Source organism: Bufo gargarizans, chromosome 3, assembly GCF_014858855.1.
Source record: "Bufo gargarizans isolate SCDJY-AF-19 chromosome 3, ASM1485885v1, whole genome shotgun sequence".
Classification (NCBI taxonomy): Eukaryota; Metazoa; Chordata; class Amphibia; order Anura; family Bufonidae; genus Bufo; species Bufo gargarizans.
Genome location: NC_058082.1, coordinates 366,181,890 through 366,195,792, shown reverse-complemented (window position 1 = coordinate 366,195,792; position 13,903 = coordinate 366,181,890). Strand labels below are relative to the sequence as shown.

General features: G+C 44.7%; 1 protein-coding gene across 1 annotated transcript in view; it reads left to right on the top strand.

Moving 5' to 3' along the window:
- RPS6KA1 (ribosomal protein S6 kinase A1) overlaps window positions 1-13,903 on the top strand; it is a 202,856-nt gene that overhangs the window by 32,084 nt on the left and 156,869 nt on the right. The window contains exons 2-3 of the mRNA XM_044288060.1: window positions 2,704-2,748; window positions 4,812-4,856. Coding sequence (XP_044143995.1) covers window positions 2,704-2,748; window positions 4,812-4,856 — 90 coding nt within the window. The remainder of the gene's footprint in view (window positions 1-2,703; window positions 2,749-4,811; window positions 4,857-13,903) is intronic.

The following is a 13,903-nucleotide window of genomic DNA, read 5'->3' as shown; positions in this document are numbered from 1 at the left end:
AATTTAAACTGGGGGGGAGGGGGGGCCTGCCCCCTGCTGCCTGGCAGCCCCAGATCTTACAGGGGGCTATGATATGCACAATTAACCCTTTCATGTGCAGCACCTGACGGGTTAATTGTATGGATCACAGCCCCCTGTAAGAGATCTGGGGCTGCCAGGCAGCAGGGGGCAGTCGTGTACACAGTTCGTTGTATATTCTAACTAGAAGCGTCCCCATCACTATGGGAACGCCTCTGTGTTAGAATATACTGTCGGATCTGAGTTTTCACAAAGTGAAAACTCTGCTCTGAGAAAGCTTTTATGCAGACGGATCTTCGGATCCGTCTGTATGAAAGTAACCTACAGACACGGATGCCAATCTTGTGTGCATCCGTGTTCTTTCACGGACCCATTGACTTTGTCTTATCTTACTTGATGTATAATTAATATCTAACAGACCTGTACTCTGTTTCTTTGTATGTAAGAGCAGAGGAGTGTGTTACTTCTCTTCCGCTCTATTTTTGTATTGTATTAATTTATTCAATAAAAAATTTAAAAAAAAAAAAAAAAAAGAGGAAAAAAAATTATAAGGTTTCTTCTTTTTGGAGAAGAGGCAGAAGAAATTGCCACCTCCTCCAGCGATGTCCCAAGAATTGTTCCAGGCCAGCACTTTCCCATTGAATTCCCAGCCATGGAAAAAGATATACAAAGCCCCAAAAAGTTGTCCTGTCTGCACAAAAAGGGGTACACGTAACTGCAATACCTGTCTGTCCAAACCGGGACTCTATTCTATAAAGGAGTGCCTTCCATATTTACAAACTCCTCCCTGGGTCAAATTTGTCATTTTATTTGTCACTTAAAATTCACCCCTTTCTTTTAATTTATCATTTTGACATTTAAAATTTTACCCTTTAACAAAACGAAACATTCTCATCATATCCCTGGGTGCATATCTAGCAGTGTTGTACTGTCTGCGCAATTTTATAGGCCTCTACAAACATACAATGGTGCCCAAAATCATCCAAGTAAAAATGCCTCTGGACACATGGCAGGGCCTGAATGAGAAGGAGCACCAAACTGCGGATTTGGGTCACTTTGTGGTATTTTTGAACTTGGGAGAGTTGAGGTGCTTTTCTCCACTTTCATGCTCCGTATCCGAAAAATACTATCTATAAATAACACATTTGTGCAATAGGATTAAGAATCTTGCCACAAACCTAAATAAATTCCTGGACGGGTGTAATTTCCAAAATGTGGTCACTTAAGGATGGTTTCCAGTGTCCTGGTACATTAGTGGTTCCAAAAATGTGACGTGGTGCATGAAAATCCTTTCAGTGAAATCTGTGCTCCAAGCCAAGATAATATTGCTGTATCAGGAAGAAACTGTGTAACAGACTGAGGGGGGGCTTTCCTTGTATGACCCCTTGAGAAAATGAAAAAACTGTTTAAATAGATATGTCAATGACGCTGGCAAAACATGAACTATAAATGTTTTCCTATAATTTTTGTTAGTTTTAAAAAAATATATATATATATATATATATATATATATATATATATATATATATATATATATATATATTTATTTTTTTCCTCACAAACTGTTATAAATCTGTACCGGTAATAGTTATTCACATTGAATTTTTTGGATAGATGCACAGAATACGTGTGCACAGAATGTCCTTTCTTGCCGTGGTCATTGCAATAAATTGCAGTGACCTGAATGGCAGCACGGCTTCCCGGCAGTTTTTGGCATAGAATCTAAACCAAATTCAGCTGTCAAACAGTGTGAACGCCCCTTAGGCCTCTTTCACATGGGCGTTGCGGATTGGGGCTGGATGCTTTCAGGGAAAATGGTGCGATTTTTGACACTAAAACAAGTCAGTTTTCACTGCGATTGCGTTCCATGTTTGCGTTTTTCCGCGCGGGTGCAAAACATTGTAATGCGTTTTGCACGAGCATGAGAAAAATCGTCATGTTTGGTACCCGAACCCGGACTTCTTCACAGAAGTTTGGGTTAGGTGTTGTGTAGATTTTATTATTTTCCCTTATAACCATGTTATAAGGGAAAATAATAAATTCTTAATACAGAATGCTAAGTAAAATGGGGCTGGAGGGGTAAAAAAAATGTAACTCTCACCTTAATCCACTTGATTGCCCAGCTTCTCTTCTGTCTTCTTCTTTGAGGAATAGGACCTTTGACGTCACTGCGCTAATCACATGGTCCATCACATGATCTTTTTTACAATGGTGATGGATCATGTGAAGGACCATCTGATGAGCGCAGTGACGTCATCAAAGGTCCTTTTCCTGTGCACAGCAAAGAAGAAGACAGAAGAGAAGTCGGGCTGCGCGATCAAGTGGATTAAGGTGAACGAGTGTGCACTGCCACCCTCCATTCATTTGTGGAAGTTTTGAAAATGGCTGAGAGCTGGATCGGCTATTTCCAGCAGTCCCATAGAAGTGAATGGAGCAATGGCCATGCTTGCACATTTTAATTGCTCTATTAATTTTAATTGGACTTCCAAAAATAGTTGAGTGCGTGGGGTGTTCTTGTTCACTTTGGGGACCCTATTGTAGAAATAGGCGCAAGTCCCTCGTCTAGGCCCCGCACCTATCGGACATTGGTGACATAGCCTAGCGATATGCCACCAATGTGTAAGGTGACACAGCCCCTTTTAAAACGTCAGAGTGTTGTCTAAAAATTGTTGTTCTCTGTTGCAGAATGGGCATGCAGGAACAGAGGACGCAGGGAAATGTGCAAACAAGGTAAGATGTCCTTACTACAACGCTGCCTGATACAGTACTTCTGGTTTTCTGGTTAACCGAATGTGGGGGTTTCATGTCCTGAAGAAGAAGATTAGTGCTGTGCCTGGCCACCCAATTTCTCCCCTAACCAAGGGCACCATAGCCAGCGAGCACATGGAGTATGCCACTGTCTTGCTCCCCACCCTTACCAGCTCTCAGCTGCTGACTTCTCTTGGGTTGGAGGTATTGCTCATTGACTCTTCTGCCCCAGTCCAATTTTTTTATTTTTTTTTCCTTCCTGATGTTCCTCCCTTCTGCTACTTATTGTCCCTGCTGTCTTCACTGTGCCCCCCAACACTTCTCTTTGCTCTTCTTTCTTGCTCTGGCCCTTTCACCCATTTTTAAAATGGATAACACACTGACCCATACAATTCACTGGCTCCATGCGCACACATGTTTGTGTGTTTTTTTTTTTTGGTTTTTTTTCACAGATCCATATGCCTTATGAGATCTGTTTACACCTCTGGTGTTCATGTTTTTAATAGCTGAGAAGGAAGGGACTTTATGGGGTCACATATTTTCCTCAAAAATAGAAAGTGCCAGGCTTGCGAGAAAACCATTAAAAACTGTTCTAAAACATCCTATATGTGCAAACGTGTGTGTATGTATGTGTGTATATGTGTATATATATATATATATATATATATATATATATATATATATATATATATATATATATATATATATATATATATATATATCTCTCCATATCCATAGAAAGATTCAGGCAGCACTCCCTTCAGTGCAGATATAATAGTGCAGGTGCCCGCGGTGGTCCCTCGATATGGGACAAATTCAGTAGAAAAGGAAAGTCCGCAGCACTCTAAGTAAAAAAGTGAAATTTATTCACACATGTCAACAAACATGTCAATGACATGTGTGAATAAATTTAACTTTTTTACTTAAAGGAGTGCTGCGGACTTTCCTTATATATATATATATATATATATATATATATATATATATATATATATATATATATATATATATATATATATATATATATAATATTATTTATTTATTTTTTTGTTATTATGGGTTGGGTGGAAGTTGGGATCATGTTTTTGTTCACAGTAGCTTTTACTGATTTTATGTTTCTTTAATTTGTTCAAAGGGAATATGTCATCCTTATTTTGGACTATTATCTACAGTAATACATGCGTAGTACTGCAGATAAGGAGCCCAGATCACGGTTTATTTTCCTACTGCCCTTGGTTTGCCCCCTGTCAGTGCTCAAAGCTGCACTGAAATGCACAGTCCACACTGCTGCGCTGTTCTGACATAATAGAGTGGACTCGTGCGCATGCACAGCAGTCTTCACAATATATTTCAAAGCATCTTTGAACATGGACAGCAGGGGAACAGGAGGCAGTAGTAAAATTTTTAATTTGATCTGGATTCCATATCTGCTGTACTGCTTATGTATTACTGTAGATCAGGCATGCTCAAGCCATTGCCCTCCAGCTGTTGTAAAACTACAACTCCCACCATGCCCTGCTGTAGGTTAAGAGCTGTAAGCTGTCTGAACATTCTGGCAGTTGTAGTTTTGCAACAGCTGGAGGGCCACAGGTTGGGCATCTCTGCTGTAGATAATGGGTCAAAATTGTGGTTGACAGATTCCCTTTAAATGGCATCTGTCAGCAGATTTGTACCTATAAGACAGGCTGACCTGTGGCTTGTGCGCTTGGCAGCTGAAGGCATCTGTGTTGGTCCCATGTTCCTATGTGACCGTGTTGCTGAGAAAAATGATGTTTTAATATATGCAAATTAGCCGCTAGGAGCAACAGGGGCATTGTCATTTCTCCTAGAGGCTCTGTGCTCTCTAAAACTGTGGCTCCTTTAGGTGTAACGGCAACACCCCTGTTGCTTCTGGAGGCATTTGCACATGCAACAGGTCAGCCAGTTTCATAGGAACAAATCTGCTGACAGATGCACTTTAAAAAAATAAAAATAAAAAAAATGCTAGAGGATTGTCTATGAATTACTCTTTGGAAGGATAGTTAATCTGTGTTTGTCTATTACAGAATGGGCATGCAGGCACAGAGGACTCTGGGAAATGTGCAAACAAGGTAAGACGTCCTGTCCTTCCCCACACATACTTCTGGTTGGATATGCTGTCATAATTGGTCTACCAGTACGGTGATAGTATTACAAGATAATTATTCTGTGTTTTTGACCTGAAGGTGAAAGTCCTCGGAAAAGCTTTTTATGACAGGGACACGCTGGGAACTGCTCCTATGTATAAAGGTTACGGTATTGCCTGAAAGATTTTTATTCTAGAATAACTAGGCAAAATGTAGATGGATAATGTAATGCCTCATTCACACGTCCGTGTTCGGTCAGTGACTTCCATCAGTGATTGTGAGCCAAAACCAGGTGTGGCTCTAAACACAGAACAGGTGCAGATCTTTCCCTTATACCTTATGTCTGTGGAGGCTCCAGTCCTGGTTTTGTATCACAATCACTGAATGAAATCACGGACCAAAACGCTGACATGTGAATGAGAGGCGTATGGCTTTATTCATGTTTTGTCAGAGATTGTATTGGCAGAATTGACGAAAAGAGTTGGCACTACATCCAGCTCTGTCTTTGGCATGAAAAGTTTCCTTTTCTAGGCTTTTGCTTTAAATACGTCATTGGGTATGAACTGGTATATTATATAAATAAAAATTATTATAAAAGGGGGAAAAAAAATTACAGAAAAAAAATCGTTATTGGTTATTACTGCTACTTGTAAAATATGTCATGTTGTATCAATCTTCTCTAAAGACGAGGTTTTTAGTTAGCTTTCTAGGACGTCTGTTTTAGATTCTGTGTGTTTGGTTAGGTATGTTCTCTTTCAGGAAAGCTAAATCGGGAAATCCCTTGAAATTCTAATGTGGGATGGGAAAAAAATGAATTAGGAGACCATATAAAGCTCAGTCGTGGTTTGTCACAGTCCATTCCAGACGTAGCTAGGCTTCTCTTTACCTGGGGCAACAGTTTCCTACTGAAGTCCTGCATATAACTAACCTTTCAATGGCATTGGCTTGTTGGGTATACTTGAAGTAAAAAAAAAAATAATAATAATAATTTTTAAAAATAATAATAAAATCAGTGTGTAGATACACATCTGATCATGGTTGAGTCCACATCCTTGATTTATCATGTAGTTTGGTCATGGATCTCCCAGGATTTTATGTGTAGATATACTTGATAACTGGACAGGGAGTTTTATATAGAATGCATAGCTATAATGATTAATAGATTTAGCTGCCCTATGTATGGTAAGTTAAATGTGAGATGCCAGTCTAGCCAGGCATCATGGGGTATATTTAAAACTGGTGTAAAGGAAAACTGTCTTAGTCACCCATAGCAACCAGTCAGGGACCACCTTTTTCATTTTTCAGCGATCCTTTGGAAATTGAAAGTTTGAATCTGGTTGCTATGGGCAACTAACCAGTTTTCCTTTTACACCCATTTTGATCTCCCCTTATCTCCGTATTGCTGCCAATAAACAAGCTTGACAGTATGCAGAATAATCTTCTGTGGTCTGAAGATATTTGACAGCACAGTACACGGCTTACTGCTCTGCTGCTCTGTGTACATACACTGCAGTGTACCATAAAGCGTGCCATGGGGAAAAGAAGATGAAAAGATCTCTTACCATCCCTATAGTGCTTGGCAATTCTTTATTACAACCAGTACCTTTTAATATTAGTGGGACTGATATGTAAAAATCTATGTTCCCCTTTTGTTAGGCTTCTTGTTGATTTGGTGTTGCCTTTGTGACTTTTTCATAGCAAGAAAATGAGAACTAATGATTGAGATTGAAAATATCTAGATAGTATACAGAGCCATGTAAAATCTTTTGAGTATTTGTACATTTTTAGGCTTCATGCACACAGTCATGGCAGGTCTGTGCCCGTATTGCAGCCGGCAAACAGCCGACCGTCCGTGTGTCTCTGTATCACAGACCCGGACCCATTCGCTTGAATAGGTCCGCCATCCGGAAGATGCGGTGCAGAACGAAGGCACGGATCAGAAGCCCACATAAGCATTATGGAGTGCATGCACTAGTTTTTTGTGGTGTGGACCCAATTCACGTGAATGGGTCCACATCCGCAGATAGCGGACACGCACTTGGTGCCCGTGCATTGTGGACAGCACTAAGTGCTGTCCACATCTTTTGCGTCCCCTTTGAAGTGATTTCAATCAGTGATTGTGAGCCAAAACCAGGTTCGGGTCAGAAACGCAGAATAGGTGCAGATCTTTCCATTATACTTGATCTCAGTGTAGGCTTCACTACTGGTTTTGGCTCACAATAAATGACCAAATAACTGGTGTGAACTCTGCCTTGATTGCAGTCAGCAGAGCAGTTCTGTCATTTGGCACACTGTTATTGCGCCCGGCAGTTTCCAGTCTTACATTCCTGCCTGTGGCACAGGTATCCACTTACATACCTACAACCTGTTGCCAGTAGTTTGGATTGTTCATACAGAAATAATTATGTCTCGTGCACACGGCTGTGTCTGTATTTCGGTCTGCAAAAATGGATCTGCAATATACGGATACCTTCCATATGCATTATGATTTCTCTTTGCTTTCAATAGAGAGGGACAATTCGTCCACAATATGGACAAGACTAGGACCTCTATAATTTACGGCCGCGCAGATCCGCAAGCAATACAGATGTGTGCGTGGTCCCTGCGATATCACACTGAAGAAAAATATGGTTGTGTCTGAGCCCCTAGTGTGCAGCTGTCGGGTGATAGTGATCTGATAGGGGCAGGGAAGCTGAGCTCTGTGATTTATAGGTTCATATGATTTGGAGCAGGATTTTGGAGTAAAAAAATCAGAGATGGTGATCGGCCTGGGAAACTGTCTGTGTGTCTGCCGGATCTCTTTGGCCGACCACGGCTCCGCTGGCTGCATCATAGGAATTTGATAGTCGGTTTGTATCTCATTGCAGAACTCTTGTACAGAACTTCAGTACACGAGATCACTATAATGTAGTCAGCCCAGGAGATCCGTGTTTCATGGGCTGATCGCGGTTGTATGCATGAACCCTAAATCCTGACAGGATTCCTGGGAGAGACGGTGAGAGTTTGGACTACTCCTCTAACTCTGTGATTGGCGGCTCTCCCTGTATCACATGGCTAAGTAGCTCTGGGTACATCTACATGTTACTGGTTTTCAGTGTTTAGAAACCTGGATCTTTTTTGAAGATCAATTAAGTTATTGTGTTTAAACATTGATTTTGCAATCTGAAATTGTTCACATTAGAAGATAGAACCACTATGAAGAGGGTATGCCGTTTGGATATTTATGGCATAAAGATGGGATATGCAGTAAATGTACAGTAAGTGGAAATCCCGGCCAAGACCTGCTTCCATCTCAAGCCCCAGGCCCTGACGCCACACGTGCAGTGTCCTCTGCCTTCACGGCTATGGACTTCTGAAGACAGTCAAGTGACCACATTCAACTATTTTCAAAAGTCCGATTGCAGTGAATAGAGGACACTGCATGTGCACCTACCGCTTTACCTTGATGTTTGTCATGTCAACCACAGTACACAGTACATTTTATAGCAGGACATAAATAAGATATGTCACCAGAATTCACATACAGACTGCACATATTAGTAAATGTATCTCTTGGACTTGGCGTACTAACTTTTGAAAATCCATGTCAGTGTGGCTGTACAGGACAATGTTCAAAAATGACATGGATTTTCAATTTTTTGTCTATCCGTAAAAACAGCAGTGCAGAGCTTGTTGTTTGCTTACAGTTGAGTTAAATGGGTTCTCCTGGATTTTCATATTGATAGCCTATCCTCAGGATAGGTCTTCAGTATGAGATCGAGGGGGCCTGACTCCCATCACCGCAGCCCCCCCACAACTTAGCATTAACGGCTATGTTTGGCATTTCAGCCCAGCCCCTATTCACATGAATGGGACTAAGCTGCGTCTAGGCCATGTGACCAATGAACATGACGTCGGCCTGTTCATACAGTTGATTGGCAGGGATGCCAGGAATTGCACCTCAGCCCATCCCATATTGCACGTTCTCGTCTACTGCTGAAGACTGGATTAACTATTGTCCTGTGTGACCTCCCTTCTTTTTCTCTTTTAATATGAACGCTGCTATTAAAGAACAGAAAAAATAAAAAAATAAATGTCCCCCTCCCGACCAAAGAATTCAGCTAAGGGTGTACTGATAGTTTTGTCCCTACAGGTGTTTCATGGAATTTATTAACATTTGACCGTGAAAACCAAAAATTGCGTCTTTTTTCCAATAGTTTTTTTTCAAAGGTTAAAAGGAGAAAAAGCATCACATAATTTGTTATGCAATTTTTCCTCATTGCAGAAATACCCCATATATAGTCATAAACTACTGTTTGGGGAAACGGTAGCACTCAGAAGGGAAGCAGTGGCATCTGGATTTTGTAACATGGAGTTTGCTGAAATAGATATGAGGCATAACATCTTAATTTTTTTGTTGACTGATGAGGGGTTGTTGACTGAGGGGTTGTTTTCTTTGCGAGACAAGCTGTACTTTTTAGTAAAACAGCTGGGGCAGCGCTAAAGCACGCCCATCAGAGCCGGTGACTACACCAAACACACTTCCGCAGGGCAAAGGAGAGCATCTGAGTATGAACTGCTCCGATGTCAGATGGTCAATTCAGGGTTGCTGCTGGCTGGCTTGGTCTCATGGGTGCTGGCTGGCTGGCTTGGCCTCATGGGGGCTGGCTGGCTGGCTTGGCCTCATGGGGGCTGCTGCTGGCTGGCTTGGCCTCATGGGGGCTGGCTGGCTGGCTTGGCCTCATGGGGGCTGGCTGGCTGGCTTGGCCTCATGGGGGCTGGCTGGCTGGCTTGGCCTCATGGGGGCTGGCTGGCTGGCTTGGCCTCATGGGGGCTGGCTGGCTGGCTTAGGCCTCATGGGGGCTGGCTGGCTGGCTGGCTAGGCCTCATGGGGGCTGGCTGGCTGGCTGGCTAGGCCTCATGGGGGCTGGCTGGCTGGCTAGGCCTCATGGGGGATGGCTGGCTGGCTGGCTAGGCCTCATGGGGATGGCTGGCTGGCTGGCTAGGCCTCATGGGGGATGGCTGGCTGGCTGGCCTAGGCCTCATGGGGGGCTGGCTGGCTGGCTGGCTAGGCCTCATGGGGGCTGGCTGGCTGGCTGGCTAGGCCTCATGGGGGCTGGCTGGCTTGGCTAGGCCTCATGGGGGCTGGCTGGCTGGCTGGCTAGGCCTCATGGGGGCTGGCTGGCTGGCTGGCTAGGCCTCATGGGGGCTGGCTGCTGGCTGGCTAGGCCTCATGGGGGCTGGCTGGCTAGGCCTCATGGGTGCTGGCTGGCTGGCTAGCCTCATGGGGGCTGGCTGGCTGGCTGGCTAGGCCTCATGGGGGCTGGCTGGCTGGCTGGCTAGGCCTCATGGGGGCTGGCTGGCTGGCTGGCTAGGCCTCATGGGGGCGGCTGCTGGCTGGCTAGGCCTCATGGGGGCTGGCTGGCTAGGCCTCATGGGGGCTGGCTGGCTAGGCCTCATGGGGGCTGGCTGGCTGGCTGGCTAGGCCTCATGGGGGCTGGCTGGCTGGCTGGCTAGGCCTCATGGGGGCTGGCTGGCTGGCTGGCTAGGCCTCATGGGGGCTGGCTGGCTGGCTGGCTAGGCCTCATGGGGGCTGGCTGGCTGGCTGGCTAGGCCTCATGGGGCTGGCTAGGCTGGCTGGCTGGCTGGCTAGGCCTCATGGGGGCTGGCTAGGCCTCATGGGGGCTGGCTAGGCCTCATGGGGGCTGGCTAGGCCTCATGGGGGCTGGCTGGCTGGCTAGGCCTCATGGGGGCTGGCTGGCTGGTAAACCGGTGTCCACGATATACAGCGGTATTAAGAAACTGCGATATCCCCGTTTCCAAATAACTGCGGTAATTGGTGACGTCATAGGAGCTGTCATGTGTGCTGACCGCTCCTAAGGGTACATTCACACGACCGTGGTGTGTTGCGGACCCGCAAACTTCGGATCCGCAACACACCCGCCCGCCACCCCTATAGAAATGCCTATTCTTGTCCGCAAGCTGCAGACAAGAATAGGACATGTTCTATCTTTTGCTGAGCTGCGGACCGAAAGATCGGTGCCGCGCTCCGCAAATGCGGACAGCACACTGTGTCCTATCCGCATCCATTCCGTCTCCATAGAAAATGAATGGGTCTGCACCCGTTCCTGCAAAATTGCGGAATGGATGTGGACCCATATGTGTTCGTGTGAATGTACCCTAAATCTGTGTCAGCCCACCCCTACATCGTGCATATGCGTACCTTACACATTACTTCCTGCAGCGGCCGCCCCCTCGCTCCTAAATTAAAGTCTCCTCCCACTGGCCGAGCACAGGAGCGAAGAGCGCAAAGTCAGTCAGCAATCCGTGTCCAAGCCAAGGTGGGAAAGGAGGAGTGAGAGACCCTAATGGCACAGATGTCAGAAATAAAGGTTGTACTGTCTTCTGCGGCCCTGGCCCTGCCTGCAAGCTGCAGTGCACTGCACATGGTGATGGCATCCATACAGGAGCAACAAGACGACATTAGTCATTACAGTATAGTTCCTGAGTCCAGACAGTATCATGTCTCCTGGTGGTCCCATAAAGTCTATTGACTCTTGTGGCCCACTACCTGCCCATACAGTATATAACGTCTCCTTGTGGCCGGCCCCATACAGTGTAATGTCTCCTTGTGGCCCCAAGTGTTTTTTCTTCTAAATGGGTAAATGGGTATTTATTGCGATAAATTTCTTAATATCGTTATCGTGGGATTATTTTTGATATCCCCCCAAACATTGGTAGCAGCGGCAGTTCGATCGGAGTCCCAGCAGTGTAATGCTGGTGCTCCGATCAGTTACTACGGCAGCCAGGACGCTACTGAAGTCATGTCCACCTTGGTCAGTTAGTCAGCAACATGCTTACATGCACTGTGGCCGCCTGACGCTCCTTCTTGTAACTCGACAACAGGTCTGTGTGGCGCATTGCTTATGCTTATAAGACAGCGCAGGTAAGTATATTGCTGCAGAGTAACGGACTATGGCAGACAGGACTTTGGTAGCATCCTGGCTGCCATGGTAACCGATCGGTGCCCCAGCATTACATGGGGGGGGGCAGGGAGGCCGCCCCTATCGTACGGCGGTCAGCACACAGCTGCTCACTCCTCTTCCTGACCTGAAGCCGCTCCCCCTCCTCACTTCGCCTGTCCTGCACAGTGCACGCAGGGCTCGCCTCTCAGCCTTCGCTCCGCCCCCTGTGTGATTTTAGTTAGCAACTTAGCTGCGGGCCGCACCGCCCACAAGTACATCTTTACTGTGGCTCTCCTGGCTTGAGGGGGCCCCCCTGACAATTGCGACCGCTGCGACCCCCTATAGCTACACCAGTGATGTTACCTATGGGCTCCATTTCTACATCCACTTGCAGAGATAGTTGCGGTTATGAGTGCATGCGTAAACGGCATTGCTGAGAGCACTTTGAGCAATTTTCATTGGTTGAGAGTATCTGACAGCAACTTGCTGGCTCTTGGAACTCGGGCCTCGTGAACACGATTGTATTTTTATTCCGTGTCCATGTTTTATTTTATTTTTTATTTTTTTTTTGTTTTTTGTAGACCGTATACAGAACCATTCATTTCAGTGGGTCTGCAAAAAAAATAACAGAAGGTACTCCGTGTGCATTCTGTTTCTGTATGTTCGTATTTCCGTTCCAGGAAAAAAAAAAAGTCCTCTTATTGTCCGCATTACGGACAAGGATAGGACTGTTTTATTAGGGGCCAGCTGTTCCGTTCTGCAAAATACGGGATGCACACGGATGTCATCCGTATTTTTTGCGGATTCGTTTTTTGCTGACCGTAAAATACATACGGTTGTGTGCATGAGGCCTTAGTGGGGACTTTTTGCTCTCGTTTAACCCTTTCCAGATAAATTCCCTTGCTTCATGTAGTATATTTACCTGGAAATGTTTCCAAACATGCCTCTGTATGTTTCTTCAGAGGCATAAAATCAACTTCTAAAAGAGCTTGTAAGAGAAGAGTCATCTGTGTTGTTGCTTGCGGAAAGAATTAGCACTTGCTTAACCCCTTCCCGCCCAGCACCCTAATAGTACAGCGCAGCGGGACATGACTTGCCATCAAGTGCCGTACTATTACGCCACGCTGATCGGGGGCGGGTGCAGGTGCTTAGCCCGCCCAATCAGCGGTGGGGTCCGGCAGTCACTGATAGCCGGAACCCTGCTGTATGCTCCAGCATTGGTGAAAACACTGATGCTGGTGCATTAACCCTTGATGCCTTCCTTAGGCATCGGGGCTGCCTTTCATGTAACCCTGTGAGATCCAGCCCCCTGACTCTCACAAGAAGCAGGCTGTAAGTGTATTACTCTGGTGCAGAAGTATTGTAATGCATTGTAAAGGGGAGCAGACTCCCAAAAGTTGAAGTCCCAGAGTGGGACAAAAAAATAAAGTGGTAAAAAAAATAAGCTGAGAAAAAAATTTGTTTTACAAAAAAAGCGTCCTTTTCCCAAAATAAATAAAACGTTTTAAAAAATAGGGAAAAATACATATTGGGCATCGCCGCATCTGTATCAACTGGCTCTATAAAAATATTACATGACTTAATCCCTCAGATGAACACCGTCAAAAAAATAAAAATAAAAACTGTGCTAAAAAAAAGTTAGTTTTTGTCACAAGTTAGTGGAATATGAGACTTTGTAAGAAGAAAAAAAATATATATCATTTTCCGCTAACTTGTGCAAAAAAAAAAAAAAAACTTCTATGAACTCGCCATGCCCCTCACAGAATTGTTGTTTTTTTTTTTTTTTTGGCACAAGTTAGCGGAAAAATGATTTATTTTTTATTTATTTTTTTTTCTTACAAAGTCTCATATTCCACTAACTTGTGACAAAAAATAAAATTTTACATGAACTCTCCATGCCCCTCACGGAATACCTTGGGGTGTCTTCTTTCCAAAATGGGGTCACATGTGGGGTATTTATACTGCCCTGGCATTTTAGGGGCCCTAAAGCGTGAGAAGAAGTCTGGAATCCAAATGTCTAAAAATGCCCTTCTAAAAGGTACTCATTAGAATTTGGGCCCCTTTGTGCACCTAGGCTACAAAAAAGTG